The 19,841-nt window shown below is 38.5% G+C and overlaps 2 protein-coding genes and 2 non-coding genes across 7 annotated transcripts in view; 2 read left to right on the forward strand and 2 right to left on the reverse strand.

The window, feature by feature from the left end:
- Positions 1 to 10,494, reverse strand: part of LOC130088982 (utrophin-like) — a 46,323-nt gene extending 35,829 nt beyond the window's left edge. For 3 of the 4 annotated variants that reach the window (XM_056256036.1, XM_056256035.1, XM_056256037.1), the window contains exons 1-4: positions 10,029 to 10,494; positions 5,829 to 5,959; positions 5,575 to 5,731; positions 4,575 to 4,692 (exon numbers count right to left, since the gene is read on the reverse strand). In XM_056256036.1, the coding sequence (XP_056112011.1) occupies positions 4,575 to 4,692; positions 5,575 to 5,731; positions 5,829 to 5,959; positions 10,029 to 10,163 (541 nt within the window). In that variant the 5' untranslated portion in view covers positions 10,164 to 10,494. Of the gene's footprint in view, positions 1 to 4,574; positions 4,967 to 5,574; positions 5,732 to 5,828; positions 5,960 to 10,028 lie in introns of those variants that run through there. The other variant, XM_056256039.1, reaches the window with a different exon arrangement.
- Positions 9,305 to 9,387, forward strand: trnal-uaa (transfer RNA leucine (anticodon UAA)). Its single transcript has one exon. It is a non-coding gene; the product is annotated as a tRNA-Leu (tRNA).
- A 4,906-nt stretch (positions 10,495 to 15,400) lies between the features above and the next one.
- Positions 15,401 to 15,483, forward strand: trnal-uaa (transfer RNA leucine (anticodon UAA)). The gene has a single exon. It is a non-coding gene; the product is annotated as a tRNA-Leu (tRNA).
- A 345-nt stretch (positions 15,484 to 15,828) lies between these two features.
- Positions 15,829 to 18,139, reverse strand: stx11a (syntaxin 11a). The gene is made up of 2 exons (XM_056256040.1): positions 18,004 to 18,139; positions 15,829 to 17,133 (listed from the first exon to the last, which is right to left on the reverse strand). The coding sequence occupies exon 2, from the start codon at positions 17,126 to 17,128 to the stop codon at positions 16,244 to 16,246; it is 885 nt and encodes a 294-aa protein (XP_056112015.1). The 5' UTR covers positions 17,129 to 17,133; positions 18,004 to 18,139; the 3' UTR covers positions 15,829 to 16,243.
- Between the last annotated feature and the right edge of the window lie 1,702 nt (positions 18,140 to 19,841).

A 19,841-nucleotide genomic window follows, 5' to 3' on the forward strand; every position in this document is an offset into this window, starting at 1 on the left:
GAATGAGGCAGATCTCTGGCGGGGAGATCTCTGGCGGGGAGCTCGCTGGCGGTGCCCCGGCTTTAGGAGCCACTTGTCAATGCAGCTGCGGGCGGGCTCTTCTGGGGCTGACCCCTCCAAGCCAAGCTCTTCAACATCCTTGGTAAGGACAAGGATAAGTTTGCGTCCAGACCAGGACTGATATCACATGGATCCCTAGGCAACAGAGGGCGGACGGAGTCTGACCAATACTCTGCATAAGAAACTGCCAATGATATGGTGTCATTGGCAAATACCACCTCAGAACCCTCAAAAGAGACCAAGCTGCTTGCACCAGATGAGGGCTGCTGGTCTTCGCAGGAGAAGAGCACCAGGGAATCCTCTCGCTATGGGGAGGGTGAGGCACACAGGATCTGGGCCGACGTGAGCTCACTTGGTCCCACTTGCTCAGCCCCGCAACTCCACTGGTTTCTTCCTCCGAGAGGAAGAGAACAAGGGAGCTCGAGGGGCGGGATAGCTTTTTTGGAATCGCGGATCTTGGAAGAAAGCGATCCGCAAGCGCAGCGAGGCGAGACTCATGCTCTTGCAATGAGAGCAATCCATCTTGATGAGCACGGCCTCAGCATGGGTGCGGCACAGGCAGGCAACGCACTCAGAGTGCTCATCTGAGAGGTGCAGGGGTGACCTTCATGTGCCACACTAGTGGTGAGACATTTTGGAGCAAATACAGCAGAAAGTATGCTCTTTTAGAGTGAAATTTGCTCATTCACTCTCTCCGGATAGCCGCAGAGGAGAAGCGCTGTCTCTCAGCTGCAGTGCTGTCAGCATCATCACTCTGCTGCTGGGGCTCTTCCACGGCAAGCTGAAAGGCTTCTCGTATTCTTCTTCTTCTTCAGAACCAGCAAGGATATGATCTTCGCACTTGAATGAGAAAGATTCTGATGAAATGGCAGTCAGTGCCGACTTATATAGGCAAATTGCCCCGCCCATTTGGGCACCCTGAAATGCCATTTGTCTGTGCAAGTGCAAAGATGCAATTCAATCAGGCTTCAGCATTTCAGAGAAAAGGAATAGTGGGGCGGCTAAGCGCAGATTTTCATCAGAATCGATCACTTAGCGTTAAAAGCATGAAATTTGGTATGGAGGCTCACAAAGGGGGTCTGATCAGATTTAGGACCGTAGGCGCTCAAAATTTGGCCCCTGGGGGCCATGTCGGACATTTTTTTAAATGGCCGCCAAATATGGATTTCGTACTGGCAGAGCTTTCTAAGGGTGGATCAAAATAAAACAGATCTTTTTCAATACCTTTCAGACATCTTGGTTAAGTCATTTGAACACGGAGAGAAGAAACTTGTCATTACTCAGGGAAGTACCATCCTCTGCAAGCCACAGCTGCCTGACATATGTGCTTTATCTCCATGCAACCAGGAGGAAGCAGATAGCAGGATGATTTTGCATGCATCTCATGCTGCGCAGAATGGCCATCAAAAGATCATGATTCGAACTGTTGATACAGATGTCGTAGTGCTGGCAGTTTCTGTGGTGCAAAGCCTTGGTGACACTGAACTCTGGGTTGCATTTGGAACAGGGAAGAATTGTAGGCACATTGCAGCACATGAAATTGCACACAGCCTTGGTCCTGAGAAGGCACGTGCACTTCCAATGTTTCATGCTCTGACTGGTTGTGACTCAGTGTCTAGCTTTGTTGGTTATGGGAAAAAAACAGCATGGGCAACATGGAAAGTCCTCCCCGAACTTACTCAGGCATTGTTGGAATTGAGCTGTGCTCCATCTGATATTCCCTCACATATATCAGAGACAATTGAAAGGTTCACAGTTCTGCTGTATGACAGAACCAGTACATGTGGGAGCGTGAACACGGCTAGGAAAAAGCTTTTTTCAAAAAGGCACAGTGTTCGCCGAATTCCACCAACAAGTGCAGCTCTTGAACAGCATGTGAAAAGGGCAACATATCAGGGTGGTCATATTTGGGGCCAAGTATTACTGCCTTCTCCTCATTTGCCTTGTCCATCTAAATGGGGGTGGGTCAAAACAGATGATGGCAGTTTTGAACCATACTGGACCTCACTTGCTGAAGCATCTAAAGCCTGCAATGAACTTATTGCCTGCAAATGTACAAAAGGCTGTATTAAGCAATGCAAAAGCAGAGCAGCATCACTGCAGTGTACTGCTTTATGTTTATGTGAGGGAGAATGTCAGTGTAAAGCTGTGTTAATATTTTTTTGCTTCTTGACCAAGATAAAAGTGATCATTGAATTCAGCATGGAATTTTATAATCTTATATGTTATGTTATTAATTAAATCTTGTGTTAATATTCAAAGCTCAACTGCTGACGAGTTGAACTACTGGTTCTTTGTTCTATTTCTTGTTATGCAGGCCTACATTAAAAACAACAACAACAAAAAAAACCTAATCCTAATGAGCTGGCACCTTGCCGTGGTGGATTAGCTTGCGTGTCTCTTTCCATGTCCGCTGTTTAAAAACAGTTGAACTTTTTGTATCACCATTGGTGAATTGCTTTGGTAGAGACCAGACAAAGATCAGCTTTTAATCACTTGTCACTGTGATGTCTAATTTTGATCACATAACATGAATTTACAGATAATTCAAGTAATATATTAATATATTAGTAATATTACAGGAGCACATTTTAAAACATATCTTATATTTTAAAGTTTAAAGACCTTCTTTGTGAAAGTGTGCTCATATTTACACGTATTTATGGTGAAATATGTTATTGAATTTTATGTTTGTGGCAGCTTTTAATCCATTTTTCCATTACGAAATCCATATTTGGACCCCAGGGGTCAAATTTCAAGCGCCACGGTCCTACATCTGATCAGACCCCTTTGTGAGCCTTCCTACAAAATGTGATGCTTTTATCGCAAAGTGATCAATTTTTGCGCTTAACCGCCCCACTATAAAGCGTCAGCAGCTTAAGCAACGTGTGTGACCAGTATCAAAAGGGAACGAACAGATACCAAAGCACCTATTCGAGTCTCTACGTGGCATTTCAATTTTATTTTGATAATTTAGTTTATCATGCCTTTGCTATATAAATGTTCAATATTATGTCATCCTAATTGGATTTGTTTATTGATTATGTAAGAAAGCTATAGTTCCGATTATATTACAAATTATGTAATTGATAAGTTAGTTAAATTATTTGGTAATAAAGCTATTGTCCCCTTAAGTAGCTCCAATGTACCAATAATTTAAAAAGGACAAAGTACTTTAAAAAGAGTATCTAGTGTACATATTTATTTGTTAAATATGCCAGAGGCATTTGGGGTTATCCAGGACTGAATAGTTTAGCAGACAAAGATTAGTCCTAACCATATTACTGTGGACCAAAACTTACTGTGTGTCATTATTACTGAGGACTCTGATCTTTCCTCTGTGATCATCAGATTTACATCCGTACCCTTCAGCACTCTCTCACTTTTCACTTTGTGTCCTATAAGGTTTATTGTCTCCACTGAGCCATTTCAGAGACACATAAATCAAGCAGCAACGACGCTATAGACGAAAACTATGACCTCCAGAAATGAAAAGTGTAATAAAAAATTAGTGTTTGAATCCAGGAGACGACCATTTACATCAGAAAGACAATACACATAAAATTTGACACTTGGTGGCATCTTTAATAGAAATAGACAATCGAGGACAAGACAAGACTGCTAGGTGAGATCTATCACTGTAATAAAGTGTGTTTAACAGTTGGGTGATAATAAGAAGAAATGTTCAGCATTTTCAGCATATTTTTCTTATGTTCAGCATAAGAAATCAGCATATTAAAATTATTTCTGAAGGATCACTTGACACTGATTGAAGACTAGAGTAATGATGCTCAATATTCAGCTTTGCCATCACAGGAATAAATTAAATTAAAAAAAATATTCAAGTAGAAAACAGTTATTTTTAAATTGTAAAAATATTTCATAGTATGAAATATTTGAATATATGAAAATCATCATAGTAGTTTTAGAGTATTTTTGATCAAATAAATGCAGTCTTGGTGAGCATAGGAGTCTTCTTTAAAAAAAACATTTAAAAAAAATCTTGCAGACCCCAAACATTTGAACGGTAGCGTACATGCGTGCATATATGTATAAAATATTGAGCATCTCATGTTGTATAAAACAAATATATAAAAATAAATAAATATCACAAATAACATAGGAGGAGACCTTAATTATCTCTCCTACACAGCAATTTGAGTAAATTAATTTTTGTTGAAGTCTCCTGCTTCTCAGATGTTTCTCCTAAGAAAAAGATATACATTTTACATCTGCCCCCTCCAGACTTTAAGTGGGGATCTCAACAATGTCTCAAACTTATCAAACTGCTGAGCCTGCAACACCAAAGCCTGCAATCGAAAGATTTTAGAACTCTTCAATATGGCATTTCTTATCAAATTTTCCCAAGACAAAAATGATCTGAGCTTTTCTTGATATGAAACTTGATAACTGATAACTTTTGTGCTATAAATGAAAAACCTCAAAAAAAAAAAAAAAAATGTTCCTCTGGGAGGATTCAAAAGAGTCAAAAATAGTCAAAAACAGTCTCTCACCTGCAGCCGTCTCTGTACTGATCTGGACCTCCATTGTTGTAGGTTGGACAGCCAGAGACAGACACACCTGATTCAGAGTGCCGTCTACATCCTGTCCAATCAACTCTCTGTGCAAGGCCTGTGTCGAACAGCTCATTAAAGATGCAGAGGTGTGACATTTAAACTAAATGTAGACATTCATTACATCTCATTCTGAACACATTAGAGGGGGTGAAATTGGAGATATAATTACTCGAAAAGCAATCAAAAAACAAAGCAGAAACCGAAAATTAGCTGAGCTGAAAGTGACAAATTGATTGTGGAACAAAATCGATGAAACAGAGGGAAGACGTGTTGTGGTCGATATCAGAAGGCAAACTTTTGATTAATTCTGCATGGTTTAATATCATCAGATCACATGTAATAATGAACCACCGACTATACTAATGAGATAAAAATGAAAATGTGGGGAAAATGAGGTGCAGACTGGCACACTTTTTTTTCTCTGTAAAACACTGATTAATTCAATCGTTATATATATAATAATACTTAATAATGTTGTTCACAGCTATAAATATTTGAGATCTGTTTGTGAAGACAGCTTTGCAGCAACTGATGTAAATAATGCAATGTTTTAATGCAGTAAATGCAATAAACTGCAATGATAAAACATCTAGGACATCAATAATTCAGCAGTGCAATAACAAATAAAATCAATTCACAGCTTCTCCTTGAGGGAAAAGTAATCAAGGGGTTTAATTATGTTGTATTGTATCTTATTATTATACACAATATCTGAGGACTGCCTATTTAAATAGGCAATGTAATCAGTGCATGCGGGTAGGAGGTGCTGGTACAAAGTGGTAAATTATAAAACGTTATATATAAAAAAGAATACAACATCACTCATAATGGACTGTAGGTGTTTAACTCTCCTTCTACTGAGATTTAATGGTCCTTACAATCAGAAATGCCTGTTTTGTTTGGTTTAACCTGTGAACATGCACACAGTGTGACTGACCGTACAGTAGCCTTGCTGCTGCAGTAAAGTATGTACGTCCTCTCCCACCGGCCTTTGCCGTGTCAGCTCCTCATCTTTCAGCTTTACCCAGAACCAAAGCTCTTCAAGGATGGCTATTAGTCCGGTCCATTTCTCTGCACCGGCCTCCAAACACTCTCTAATAGCACATGACAATTTGAAGGAAAGTTCAGGACGTTATGTTCTGTTTTTGAGATATCTGTTTGTTTGTTTGTATTGCTGGATATTGCACAGACCTTCTGGAGGCTATATGAATGTGGTCCACATCTCTGAACTTATCAAGCTCTTGTGCCTTGGTATTTGGGATCTGACCTCTCAAAGCCCTTTTAGAAAGATCAGTCTGGGTATCAACATCTGTCTGAATGTCCTGAGGAGACATAACAGCATGCAGACGTTAAAATTGCACCAATTCAAACGAATCTCAATGGACTCTGATTAGGTGATCTTCTCCTTGTTCTGTCCCCTATAAATAGAATTAAAGTGAGGCGGAAATAGCACTGCTTCAATAGCTGTTAAATGAGACTAATGAAGGAAGACAAAATCTGGAAAACGAGTGACAAACAATCTCTGTGGTTGACAGAACACACCTACTTTCAAAATAAAGTATTACCTCAAACAGCAGACATCTCACCTGCCTTTAGCAGTCTGCTGTAATTCCTACCTATAAAACTTTCATTTATGGTGGCAGTCGCCTTAAAGTTGGTTTATATCAGAGGAAATGTAGCTCTCTCGTTTAGGGCTGCAGTGATGATATACAACCAAAGACAGACATCAAGCAGAGACATAACAGACAGTCTTTGCTTATTAATGCTGGAACCCATTAAAATGCCAATACCGTTATATATACTGCTAATAAGGAGAACTGGGAAAGACAAAACAAAATGACATTTGCCATCATTATTACTGCCAAAGATGTTTTAAAAAATTATCATAATCGTGTGTGTTCTTTGCACACGTTATGATGAGGTTGTGATAAAAAAGAATTTACACTAGTATAAAAAAATAATTCAAAAGTTTGGGCTGCTGGATAGAAAAAAAATACACTACAATTTCCTTGTTCAACATAACTGAATCATCAACGGTTTCACATTAGAGCATTCACCAAATTATTGAGCATTCACCAAATTATTTATGAGCAGGACAACAATGACACAGCAAATGAAGAAGCAATCTGATCTGAAACTGAGCAATATCAATAACCATCAAACTTACGCCCTAAAGCCTGCTCTGATCACACCGCCTGCGCATGGAACAAAGCATATAGTCTTTTCTGGATGTTAGGACAATAAACTGAACAACTCTATAACATACTGTAAGTGGATAGATACACTGTAAACCCTAAAGTGTTGCCTCAATTTTTTTAAGTTAACAAACGCCCAAATTAAGTTAGAAGAACTTAAACTTTTTGATTTTGTACTACACAAATGTTAATTGCAATTTAATTGAAATGTTGACTAAACTAACTCATACGGTTTGGTTGCATAAATATATTAACTTTCAGATTTAGCGAATACCCAGTATAAAGGGTGAAAATGTTGTCATAATTTACTCACCCTCATGTCATTCCAAACACTTAATACTTACATTCATCTTCGAAACACAAATTAAGATATTTGAATGAAATCTGAGACATTTCTGTCCCTCCGTTGACAGTCCATGTAGCCTACTTTGACGCATAAAAAAGTTAATAAAGAGATCGTAAAACTAATCCATATTAATAGAGCAGAGTCCATATTATCTGAAGAGACACAATCACTTTATATGATAACCAGATCTTTGAGATAAGCAGTAAAGGTTTGCTTGCTTTTAGTCTGAGAAATCACAGATTGGCACCATTATGATGAGGAAGACATTAACAAGAGGTTTATAAATGCCAATGCATTAATGTTCTTTCCATCTCATAGATATGGCGCCAACTGCAGTTTGTGCATAATACAACATTTCTATTAGAAAAATAAAAGAATAGAGGAATGGTGCAAATCAGACCAGAGGAACATTTCCCAGGATGGCTGACTGGTTAAGGATTTGTGGTTACAGTAATGGGTAGTGCCCACATGGGTTTGAGCTGTACACATTTTCAATGAAACCAATTGATGCTGGGTTGTTGTGGTAATCATAAACTGACTTATCCAAGTGCATCTGAGGAGCCAAACATGTGATGTCACTCATTTCTCTGTAATTGATAAGACTCTTGTTTCGCGTAATTGATAAGCGCAAGTTTCCTGCTGAAATATGTGCTTGTGAAAGTATGATAAGAATTAAATACATAAGGGAAAATGTCTTATAGAGATAAAGTATGCGAAAATATTGCAGAGTTTGCTCTTTTATTGCTTTTTATTTTTTAATGCTTAAGTGCATCGTCTGCACTTGTCTTAATCTATGTTCTTAGATTTAACACAAGCAGCAGCTTTATAAAGTACAAATCTAATAATAATCTATAATAAGAACATGCTTAAAAAGTTGCATGTCCCATACCAAATCTCTCAAAAGAGTAATGAAACTTGGCTTAGAACATCTTTCAAATAAGCAGTAACAGTGTGTTCGCTTTTAGTCTGGAAAATCAGAGATTAGCACATTGTTTTAAGACATCAAGAAGTTCATAAATATCAATACATTATTGTTTCTGGCATCTCAGATACGACGCCAACTGCGTCCTTGCATGATGCAACATCTTGCTGAGAAGCAAAGATATCAAAGCTTAACACTCGACATGGATGGCCAAATGGTAAAGGTGTGTGGGACTTAAAATCCAATGGACAAATGTCCTTGTGGTTTCAAACCCCACTCCTGGTAGAACTTCATGCCCTCTAATGCAATATATAAGTGTTTCACTTTGGTAAAAAATGTAGATGCAAACAACAAGTGACACGTTTACACGACAACAAGGTACTAAAAATTGTAAAGTTTTACTTTTCATTTTTGAAAAGTTTGAAACAATGTTGTTTAAACGATCCCCGTTCACACAGATTCGCGAAACCGACAAAAAATGAATCATGCCAGGCCAGTAGGTGGCGATGTCACTTTGTAAAGAAACACTATGCGCCCACAGTATAAACACGTAATATGCGTGCGCACGACCTCCCTGTTTTCCGAAAACCTTTTATGTTTTGGCCTTTCATTTACACAACAGCATGGGGGCCTGAAAACGCAAACTTTTGAAAACGAGTTCCAAAGTGCAGGTTTTTGAAACCGATGCCTTTATCGTTCAATGTAAACTACAAAAACGTGAATTTGTAAAAAAAAAGTTACATTTTGTTATTTAAAGGGCGCATTAGTAATATGTGCCTATAGGTGCACAACGCGCGTACACTCTGCTTATTACACACACGCGCACAGCACACAAAAATGCCAAAGATTAAAAATAAAAGTCACTTTATACCAAAAGCACCTGCATATAACTGGGTATTTTTCACAGGTATGCACATCATTACATTTAATTTATTAGTGTTGCTGTACTGTTTAGACGTTATAAATGTTCTATTAAATTCTTTTTTCCGAACTATCAAAAAGCTTCAAGATGCAAATATAAAACTTGTGACCTTAAATACAACTAAACTACAATCAAAACTGAAAGACACATGTCTTCCTACCTAGTTTAATGTGATGCATTTTAATAAATAAATAAATAACCTGCTCTGTGGGTATGTGGTCATCCAAAACAAAGAAACAACTCAATCTATCTACAATTTAAGGTTGTTTGAACCCCATTACCACCAGGATGGCTGAGTGGTTAAGGCGTTGGACTTAAGATCCAATGGACATATGTCCTCGTGGGTTCGAACCCCACTCCTGGTAGAACTTTATAACCTTTAAACACAATGCAATATACAGATCCACAAGAACACATTATGTATGCCAGGCAGTTGGCATTGTAACTTTGTAAAGAAACACACCATACTACCTAGTTTAAAAAAAGGCTGCTCTGCGGTATAGATGTGGTCATTTGAAACAAAGAAACAACTGAATCAATTTCTTCAATTTGCGGCTTTCCTCCTCACATCCACCAGGATGGCCGAGTGGTTAAGGCGTTGGACTTAAGATCCAATACCCCACTCCTGGTAATGATCTGCGATTTTAAAAAGCTTATGCAAAAGCCCACCTGTCATGAAATTGTTATGCAAATGTCTTGATATTCATGAAAAATCCAGTGCTTTGGGATTGTACCAGTAGGCTACCAGAGAGTAAACAACTGTGCCTTTCTGTGCAAGATTCCAGAAACAGCTTTTTTTCCAACCCGAGTTTAGTCCCTGATTACTCATGCCTCTTTTTACAATATCACTAAATGTTAAAACTTGGTTATTGTACTTTTCTTTTCTTGTGGTGCTACTGAACCTCCCAAAACATCACTGACTATCTGCGACCCCAAATACACATCACAAAAAGATCTGAATAAAATGCAACTCCATAGTGTAAACGAAGTAATTTTACACTTTTACCTTGCACAGTTTCTGATAACGTGGTGACGTGACAGACATTCTTTGGATGTGCTGTAGAAAAAGCATCACTTTCTGCAGTGAAGATCTCACCATAGCCATTATCTTCAGACTGGTGGGCTTCTGTAAGATTCTCATCCTATAGGATTGCCCCTCGTAATGTCTGCACAGTTAGCACATCATCTAAGCTTTGAAAGTGCATCCAAATACTCCAACAGCCCTGTCCAACCACTTAAGAGGTCATTTGCAAGTGTGAAGAAGAGAAAACGGCTCTCCAAAGCAGCAAACAAAGCCAGCACAAAGATCCGACCCAAGAGATGTCCTGTCTTCAGGCTTGTACTTTAATCTTCAAAGGGAAACTGAACAATGAAGAGAGGAGTGATTCAGAACTATGAAAACTGAAAGTTGAGCTACGGTGAAAAGGCTTGTTTCCTTGTCAGCAAAAACTCCCTGTCTGGGTGAGACGATGCTGAGCGAGAGAACCAGACTCTGAGTGAGTGGCAGAGAGAAAGAGAGAGAGAGATTTATGGAGAGCACACAGTATACACAACACAATACTGCATGATAGAGTCTTATTCAATCAAAATTAAATATTTTTTTCATTGTAAATTGTATTAAATAAACATTGCATGGATTTCAGAAGGTCTTATTTGATTTGTCTCGTTTTACAGAATGAGAATGATTCATCTTGAGCTTCACGGGAAGCAATAACATCTGACTGTCTGCACAAAGAGTCACATGATCAAAGTCACTTTATTTGATAAAGTGACCTAGAAAACTGTCTTGGCTTCTTTAGTGATGATTATGAATTACACAGCATTGTGTAGAATACATTGGAGAATACACAAGCAACAGTTGTATTAAATGAATCTGAACTCTGAACTAAAAGATGGCTGAATCGGACTTAAGATTCTTGTGTGTTTGAATTCCACTCCTAATAGAATCTCCAAATCGTTAAATCTATTATATTAATTGTACTTTGTGGGTAAATGGTATGACGAAGAAGCTCTTAAGTACGTGGTAAATAAATCAATAACACATTTAGGTGATTAATAAATTGATATGAACTTATAGGGTTTAAGCCTACACAACTGTTCTGCAAGAGAACCGAGCCACTTTTGATATTTGCTAACAGTTGTCTATTTGAGTAGCACATTCTCAGGACCATATTTCCCATGTATATTCATCATTAGATTATTTGCAGTTCTGTGACCAGGATGGCTGAGTGGCATTGGACTTAAGATCCAATGGACAATTGTCCTTGTGGGTTCAAGCTCCATGTCTGGTAGAACAGAAGCACAAGTGGACTACTTTGATGTTTACAGGTTTGTGTTGCTGTAAGTAAACAGGTTTCTGAGGTTTTCAAAACAGGTTTTGCCTTTGCGGTTTTCACGTACAGACGACAATGTTGTCGAAACTATCCCCATTCACATGGATCCACAAAAACAATTAAAAATGCTGTATTATGCTGGCAGGCCAGTATAGGTGGCGATGTCACTTAGTAGATAAACACTACGCGCCTATAGACTGAAGTTGAACATGTAATATGCATGCGCATGACGTCACTGTTCTCACAAATTCAAGGTGTTGTAGTTTACATGGTCTCTTTTCAAAAACATGCACTTTGAAACCTGTTTTCAAAAGTTTGCATTTTTTTTAATGTGAGTTTACATTTGTGCCAAAAATGAGTCGACTGCTTTGGGCTTTATACCATACACTTGTCCTTGTCTACTGTCATTGCCTACTTGTTCAGATAAATTTGTATAAGTTGATGTGTAGGCTGTGTTCTCTGGTTATCTCATATTGTTCTGCCATCTTCTTCTGTCGTCTTTCTCTGTCTTCTGTCAATTCATCCATGTGTCTGTGTGCCAGGCCTATATACACTCACCGGCCACTTTATTAGGTACACCTGTCCAACTGCTCGTTAACACTTAATTTCTAAGCAGCCAATCACATGGCGGCAACTCAGTGCATTTAGGCATGTAGACATGGTCAAGACAATCTCCTGCAGTTCAAACCGAGCATCAGTATGGGGAAGAAAGTTGATTTGAGTGACTTTGAACGTGGCATGATTGTTGGTGCCAGAAGGGCTGGTCTGAGTATTTCAGAAACTGCTAATCTACTGGGATTTTCACGCACAACCATCTCTAGGGTTTACAGAGAATGGTCCGAAAAAGAAAAAACATCCAGTGAGCGGCAGTTCTGTGGGCGGAAATGCCTTGTTGATGCCAGAGGTCAGAGGAGAATGGCCAGACTGGTTCGAGCTGATAGAAGGGCAACAGTGACTGAAATAACCACTCGTTACAACCGAGGTATGCAGCAAAGCATTTGTGAAGCCACAACACGCACAACCTTGAGGCGGATGGGCTACAACAGCAGAAGACTCCACCGGGTACCACTCATCTCCACTACAAATAGGAAAAAGAGGCTACAATTTGCAAGAGCTCACCAAAATTGAACAGTTGAAGACTGGAAAAATGTTGCCTGGTCTGATGAGTCTCGATTTCTGTTGAGACATTCAGATGTTAGAGTCAGAATTTGGCGTAAACAGAATGAGAACATGGAACCATCATGCCTTGTTACCACTGTGCAGGCTGGTGGTGGTGGTGTAATGGTGTGGGGGATGTTTTCCTGGCACACTTTAGGCCCCTTAGTGCCAATTGGGCATCGTTTAAATGCCACGGCCTACCTGAGCATTGTTTCTGACCATGTCCATCCCTTTATGGCCACCATGTACCCATCCTCTGATGGCTACTTCCACCATGTCACAAAGCTCTAATCATTTCAAATTGGTTTCTTGAACATGACAATGAGTTCACTGTACTAAAATGGCCTCCACAGTCACCAGATCTCAACCCAATAGAGCATCTTTGGGATGTGGTGGAACGGGAGATTCGCATCATGGATGTGCAGCCGACAAATCTGCGGCAACTGTGTGATGCCATCATGTCAATATGGACCAAACTCCCTGAGGAATGCTTCCAGCACCTTGTTGAATCTATGCCACGAAGAATTGAGGCAGTTCTGAAGGCAAAAGGGGGTCCAACCCGTTACTAGCATGGGGTACCTAATAAAGTGGCCGGTGAGTGTATATATATATATATATATACAGTAAATATATTAGGACAGACATAAAATAACCTTTAATCTGATTTTCGCATTGTCGGAACAAAAACAGGATATCGTATTAATAAAAATGCAAATTCACTCCCTGACAGTAGGTGGCGCTTAGAGAACAGCAGAAATATAGCAGTTTCCCAGGTTACCACATAAACTTTTCTGAAGACAGTCCTCTTCAGAGATACATGGGGTCTTTGACGTTCTCTTCATATGAGAACAAGTAAGGACGACAGAGAAAGACGACGGAAAAGATGACAGTAAAGACTACAGGACAAGACTACATAAACAGAGGGCATACACTTCAACATATAGCCTAATTATAAAAATACTGTAGACAAGGACAAATGAAATGTATAGTATAATGCACAAAGCATTTTTGGCACAAATGGAACCTTATATTTTTCAGGCCCCTAAGATCTAGGATTTCTCTTCACTGACTTCACTTTTATTCATCATTTAAGGGGGCAACTTTATTCAGTTGCTTATAGTCAGGTTTCACAGACAAGGCTTAGATTTAGCCAGGATTAAGCCTTAGTTCAATAAGACATTTAAGTCATTTTTATAAACATGCCTTTTATAAATGTGCATCTTGAGACAAAACAATGGCACTGACATATTTTAAGATATGCCAGTTGCAAGTTGCTTTCAGTTAAAACAGCTCAATAATGCATTTTAGTCTAAGACTCAAGCCTTGTCTGTGAAACCATAGAGTATTTTAGAGTATTCGGTTACTTGAACATCATTTAACAGACAAGAGACTTTCTGTTAGGATCCTAAAAAGTTCAATTCTGACATCTATTGGTGTAACATAGCAGCACATCTCCAGTGTTGTTAAGAATCACTTGAACCTGATGGGGAAAATGTGACTTCAAATAGACTTTAAATATTTATAAATAAATATATATTTTTTAATTTACTTTATTATTGGGAAACTATTTAGAGTATCAATACCTGTTGCCTGCCTGCACAAAACTAACTTTTAAACTTACAAGAGTCCTAAAACACTTTGATTACGCCAGATAATTCATGTGTGCTTGCTGAGAAAGACATTACAAAGGCATTCATGCCAATGCATTAAAATTATAGGCCTGTCATACACAGATGCCAACTGCAGTTACAACACACAAAATATCAGATTGTCTGTAGGCCTCATCACATGCAAAATACACAGAAGAAAAGACCAAAGTTGGAACTAATGCAATATAACAGACTTTTGACAGTCACATTACAGTCTGAACTGAGAAAAAAGAAAAAGAAAATTAATTGTTATCTCATAAATGAAACTGTATTGATACAAGCAAATTGAACTGAACAAGTTTACAGCATATACTGTATAGTTTCTTTCTTTGCTGCCAATATGTGCCTTATTTTATGGAACTATTACAAAAGCTGCGAAATTGAAATTCGGTGAGCCCAAATACACATCAGCAGCTCTGAATGATCCTACAGTTACCTATTTCATTCACAAGGTCATTAGAATATCACATGGGAACCAGGGTGGCCGAGTGGTTAAGGCGTTGGACTTAAGATCCAATGGACAAATGTCCTTGTGGGTCTGAACTTCATAACATTTAAGTGCAATCCGATATATAATATAAATGTTCCACTTTAGTAGAAAGTGGAGACATGCAAGCAACCAACAGATAAACAAGTGACAAGGAACTTTGTTAATAGATTAATAGGATATTTAAATGATTTAACCCCACAATTCTTCCAGATATTTGTCACTTTATACCAAAAGCACCTGCATATAACTGTAATTTTTCATAGGCATATGCATCATTGCTTTACATTTTGTAGCGTTGTTGTCCTTTTTAAACTTTATGAATTAAATTAAATTCAAATTTATTTGTATAGCGCTTTTCACAATACATATTGTTTCAAAGCAGCTTTACAGAAAGTGCATTTCAGAAATGTACATAGAAAAAATACAGTTAGTTAATCATGTATTAATTTAGGGCCTAACATATCGCCGGCGTCGAGTCGTCTCTTCACTCATGAATGTGCTTCTAAATTCTTTTTTGAAACTAATACAAAATACTATCAAATGTAAAACTTGTGACCTCAAATACAACTACAATCAAAACTGAAAGACACGTCTCACTACCTAGTTTAATGTGATGCATTTTCCACAAAAAAAAAGAAAAAAAGAAAATCTGTTCTGCGGGTAGATGTGGTCATTCAAAACAAAGAAACAACAGAATACATTTCCTCTAAAAAAAATAGATTTTTGAGGTCATTTGAACTGTGCAGCCACCAGGATGGCCGAGTGGTTAAGGCGTTGGACTTAAGATCCAATGGACAAATGTCCTCGTGGGTTCAAACCCCACTCCTGGTAGTTTTAAATAGAATATCATGTTGACTTACACCCTGTAATGCTACTTTGAAAGTAAGCATAGTTCTCAAAAAGAAGCTGACAGATTTCTTAAACTGATTCACATGCGAATGTAACCATCAATAAAGAAAGAATATACTGATTCTTCTCAGTGTTTGTTCAAATGAATAGAATTGTTGGACTTTATTTCCAAACCACTAAACCCTTTTGCACAACTCCTTTTGCAAGTCATATTGCAGAAGTAACTCTCCTAGTTGGGAAACCAAGACTGATGCAATACAATGTATTGCATAAATGTTACAATAATAAACTGTAGAACAATATGGTGATCAAACAAACATAAAGGCATTCAAAGATAAAATATTATTTATTAAATTAACACACAACAATCATACACACACAAATGTATCTTAAAATAAAGCAGTAATAAAACATGTTTCTGTAATGTTTGCACTGTACATGGGTGTAAAACACTTGCGGTTTCCTTTTTAATATCTTTTACACATCAAGTGAATGTCCTGTGACACTTACAGAAGGGTAGCAGTGACATTGCAGTATCACTTCAGCTCAATTGCATTGCAGCTCCTGTGGTTTACAAGAAGTCACAAAGCTTTTTTGCAATGGCAACCATCAAACGCAAGCACTGGGCATTGGTTGTTCTCTACAAAGTAAATCACATGACATGGTTAACTCTAGAATGAAAGACTGTTGTTTGTTTAATATGCTATGGCGTATGTGAAATCGGAAGGCTTTAACACTGAGATCATTTATTGCAACATGGAAAACAGCAGCAGAAGATCTGTCGACAAGGGTTTTTCTTCTTGTATTTGACCGCCTTCTTTATCTGAGCTGTAGCTTTAACCAAATAGTCTTGGGTGGCATATACATTTGCCTCAATGTTGTCCACCATGGGCCCTTGTTCCTCCACCAGCAAAGCCAGCTGGAAAAACAGATCATGGATGTCTCGGATGCGACTTTCCAACTCCAAAAGCTCCTTGTGGCGATTCTCGATCTCAGTGAGCGCTGAGCGAGCGGTTCGCCCTTCTGTGAGCAAGTCGTCGGAAAAAACGTTCCACTTGCCGGTCTCAATCATTTCTTCGATTTGATCTCCACTCACTTCTTTACCCACGATCCCCGCTTGCCTTTGGATACGAGTCTTGCAGTTGTCCCTCTGTGCCATTTCGGCGTTGTTGTATTCATTCATAGCCTCATGAAAAGAACCCGTTATAGAGACGAACTGGCCGTGTATCATGCGCACCAAAGCTGAATGGGCTCCGTGTTTCTCCTCCAACTCTTTACAAAGCGCATCCAGCTTCTTTATCCGAGCATACAAGTTCTCCCCTTTCGTCTTGATGCTGCGTGCAATCGTGTTCGAGTCGCGTTTGATGCTGCTAATGCGTCTGACAGAGGTGAGAAAGCGTGTGTTCTGTTTACCCAGTCTCTTGACCTCCATCCTGAGTTGGGCGATCTCTTTCTGGATGGATTGGGCTTCTCTGAAGGTGTCCTCCATGATGTCCTCGCCCTCAAACACAACTGCATGCTGTTCAAATTCACCATTGTCCACATCTTCTCCGCTATCCACTTGCTCTTCCTCCTCGCTGTGGACTTTGGTGGCAACACCTCCCAGTTCAGCCAGCCTGTCTCTCATCTTTCCTGGAAGGGAAATTCAGATTGTTAGACTTTATGGCCTGACAAGCTTTAACTCTACAAACATGTATGAGACCTTCATTGCACAGTATGGTATTCAGGAATATAAAGCCAGACACAGTTCAAAATGCAAGCTTGATAGCGTGTTTCTGGCCTCTCATAAATGGTTTTAGTTCACTGGCAACAATTTACTATAAAGCTAAACTATTTATAACACCAGAAGTGTTTGTCATATATAGTCATCACCGCTGCTGATGATGCTGCTGCACATTTCCCACAAGATATGGTCACCACCATACATAGAATAAAAAGGGTGGGGACTTCCCTTTAATCCTCTGTTGAACACCATGAGGCAATAAGAGCAAAAAGTGACTTAAGTGCTTATATCTAAAATCCTGGAGTAAACTCGTTATAGTCTCATTATATAGCCACAAACCTCAAGCAATACACATGTGAACAAAACAATAATCTAATCGAAGACCATCCAGTCTATTCCCGGATGTAAAGTCAACATTGTGCACTAATGAAATATATCAATGTACATAAAACTTTATAGGGAAGTGCAGCCACAAAAAAATAAATTGACTGTACACCATTTTACAGTGAACACTGATTCAGTCTCTTAATTCAGTTGATAACTGACTTCCTCAAAACATCAAATAAGTCAGATCTCTTAACAGTAACCACATTTTTTTTTAAATAGTTAAAACGATAAAAGGACATAGACTGTGCAGTCGTGTTGTAATTTCAAATTCCTTGTTTAATTCAGATTATTCGCTTGATTTGACTAAACAGCTAAACAGCTTCGCGACAAACTTTTTTTTACGTGTAAATCAAATTGAAAAGGTATAAATGATTCATAAACTGTTACGTTACCTTATTGCATGTCCCTTTGTTCAATTCAAACGCTATAAACTCGAGCTTTTATCGTTTCCTAAAGCGCATCACCTCATGTCGTATCGCTGCAGGAAATAACGTTGCAGTCGAATGACTGACTGAGTGTGACTGGTGGTGGGAGTTTCCGACAAGTCAAAACACGAAAGTTAACTCGTGTTTACTCAAGTTTAAAATACAGAATTTCCTCACGTTACATTCACTGACACCTTTTAAACCCTAAAATGCCACACTCTCCTCTCAATATCACATTAGCTAATGTTTAAAATAAAATCCCTTCACACCGTTTTTTTTACTCACACGTTTTCAACATTCACGTTGCACATCCAGTGGAAGATTCTCTAGTGCAAAATCGATCACCTCTGTTTTTACCAGGGCACATGTCAAAAACAATCCATTTATAATTGTACAGTGCTGGAGCCTAACTGTCAATACAAATCGTATTATTTTTTTATTATTAGAAAAAACTGTAGCCTGACTTTAAACAATTCTGTCATTTAATGTTGCTTTGTTCTTCCAGTTTACCCTTGACTGACAACCTAGCCAACTGTATAAGACAAACAATTGATTGAATTCCTTATTATAGCCTACCCATTCATTCTTAATAATTAGTTATCTCGTAACAAGATAGTACCCAAACCAGTTGTCCTCTGAGGTATGAGGATATGCAATTTACAGGTAGGCCTATAACAGTTGTCATTTTAGAGAGGATCTAGGGCCTGGTTAAATTATAACGTAATCAAACCTCTGCCATTATGTTTGTTTGAGAGGGGATTTTAGAGATACTGGTCAAAATACAAACCACTTCCCATTCTTTTTCAGTAAATTGCTCATTTGAAAAATCAGAAATTATACACAATTATGTCTAGCGGAATAAAAAGATGTTGCTCAGAAAAGCGAGGTGAGGTTTTCTAACTCTATTGATTGGCTTAAATTTGTTCTAAAACTATTTCTAGAACAAATAGTAGCCTAAGCCAGATGAGTCACAAATAATCATGTGAGTGCAAAAGCAGAAGTGAAACAGCAAAAAGATTTTCTACACAACATGATAGCCCAACTAAACCTAATGGCGTTTGCATATGCAGGAGAAAACACTTTACATAAGATGTATCAGATCAGATATGTATCTCTTTAATCTTAGTCAATGTGAAGGGAATTGGCTCTTTTTGGTCCATGCACTCACCACATGATGGCAGTAGAGCCCGAATAATGATACTCAGAACCTTGTGACCTTTTCCTCCCTGAAGCAGTCACTGAAGTTTGAAATCTGTATTAGATAATGGGGGTTTTGGGGCTGTATATTTCTGTTAACACTTGTTTGAGCATAACTGCTTCTTTTTGTTTCCCGTGCCTTCTATGTAAATCTAGGTAGAGCAGGGCTGTGTCCTAAATTGCAAACTCTATTGAGTAGGTAGGCCTACTTATTTTGAATAAGTAATTACTTCATGACTACTAAAAAAGTATGTTCTACATAGTATGAGTGTGTGTAGGATGAATGTAATCTGGAGGTACTACATTGGCCATGTTGTCATTATCATGTGACCTACCAGCGTCAGTTATGTCGCTTCACTGCCATTCCTAAATCCTCTCCCGTGGCCCCATGGGATAGTAAAGTGTCCATCATATGCACAATTCAGAATCTCGGCAGAAGAATTAGGTAATCCGGGTACTTTGCACCTACTCTTTTGAGTAGGCCTACTGTGTATTGAGACAGTCTTTTGTCACATGCTATTTTTCACCTACTGTGCTATAGGTGACAAGTAAGTGATTTCGGATGCAGCCCAGAAGTGGGTTTCCCAAAAGCATTGTTAGCCAACTAC

Source organism: Rhinichthys klamathensis, unplaced genomic scaffold (assembly GCF_029890125.1).
Source record: "Rhinichthys klamathensis goyatoka isolate OS25496 unplaced genomic scaffold, OSU_Roscu_1.1 h1tg000123l_1, whole genome shotgun sequence".
Taxonomy (NCBI): domain Eukaryota; kingdom Metazoa; phylum Chordata; class Actinopteri; order Cypriniformes; family Leuciscidae; genus Rhinichthys; species Rhinichthys klamathensis.

What these genes read in the sequence shown, in the direction of transcription:
- stx11a (XM_056256040.1), bottom strand. Translation starts at nt 17,128, where the DNA reads ATGAGAGACAGGCTGGCTGAACTGGGAGGTGTTGCCACCAAAGTCCAC.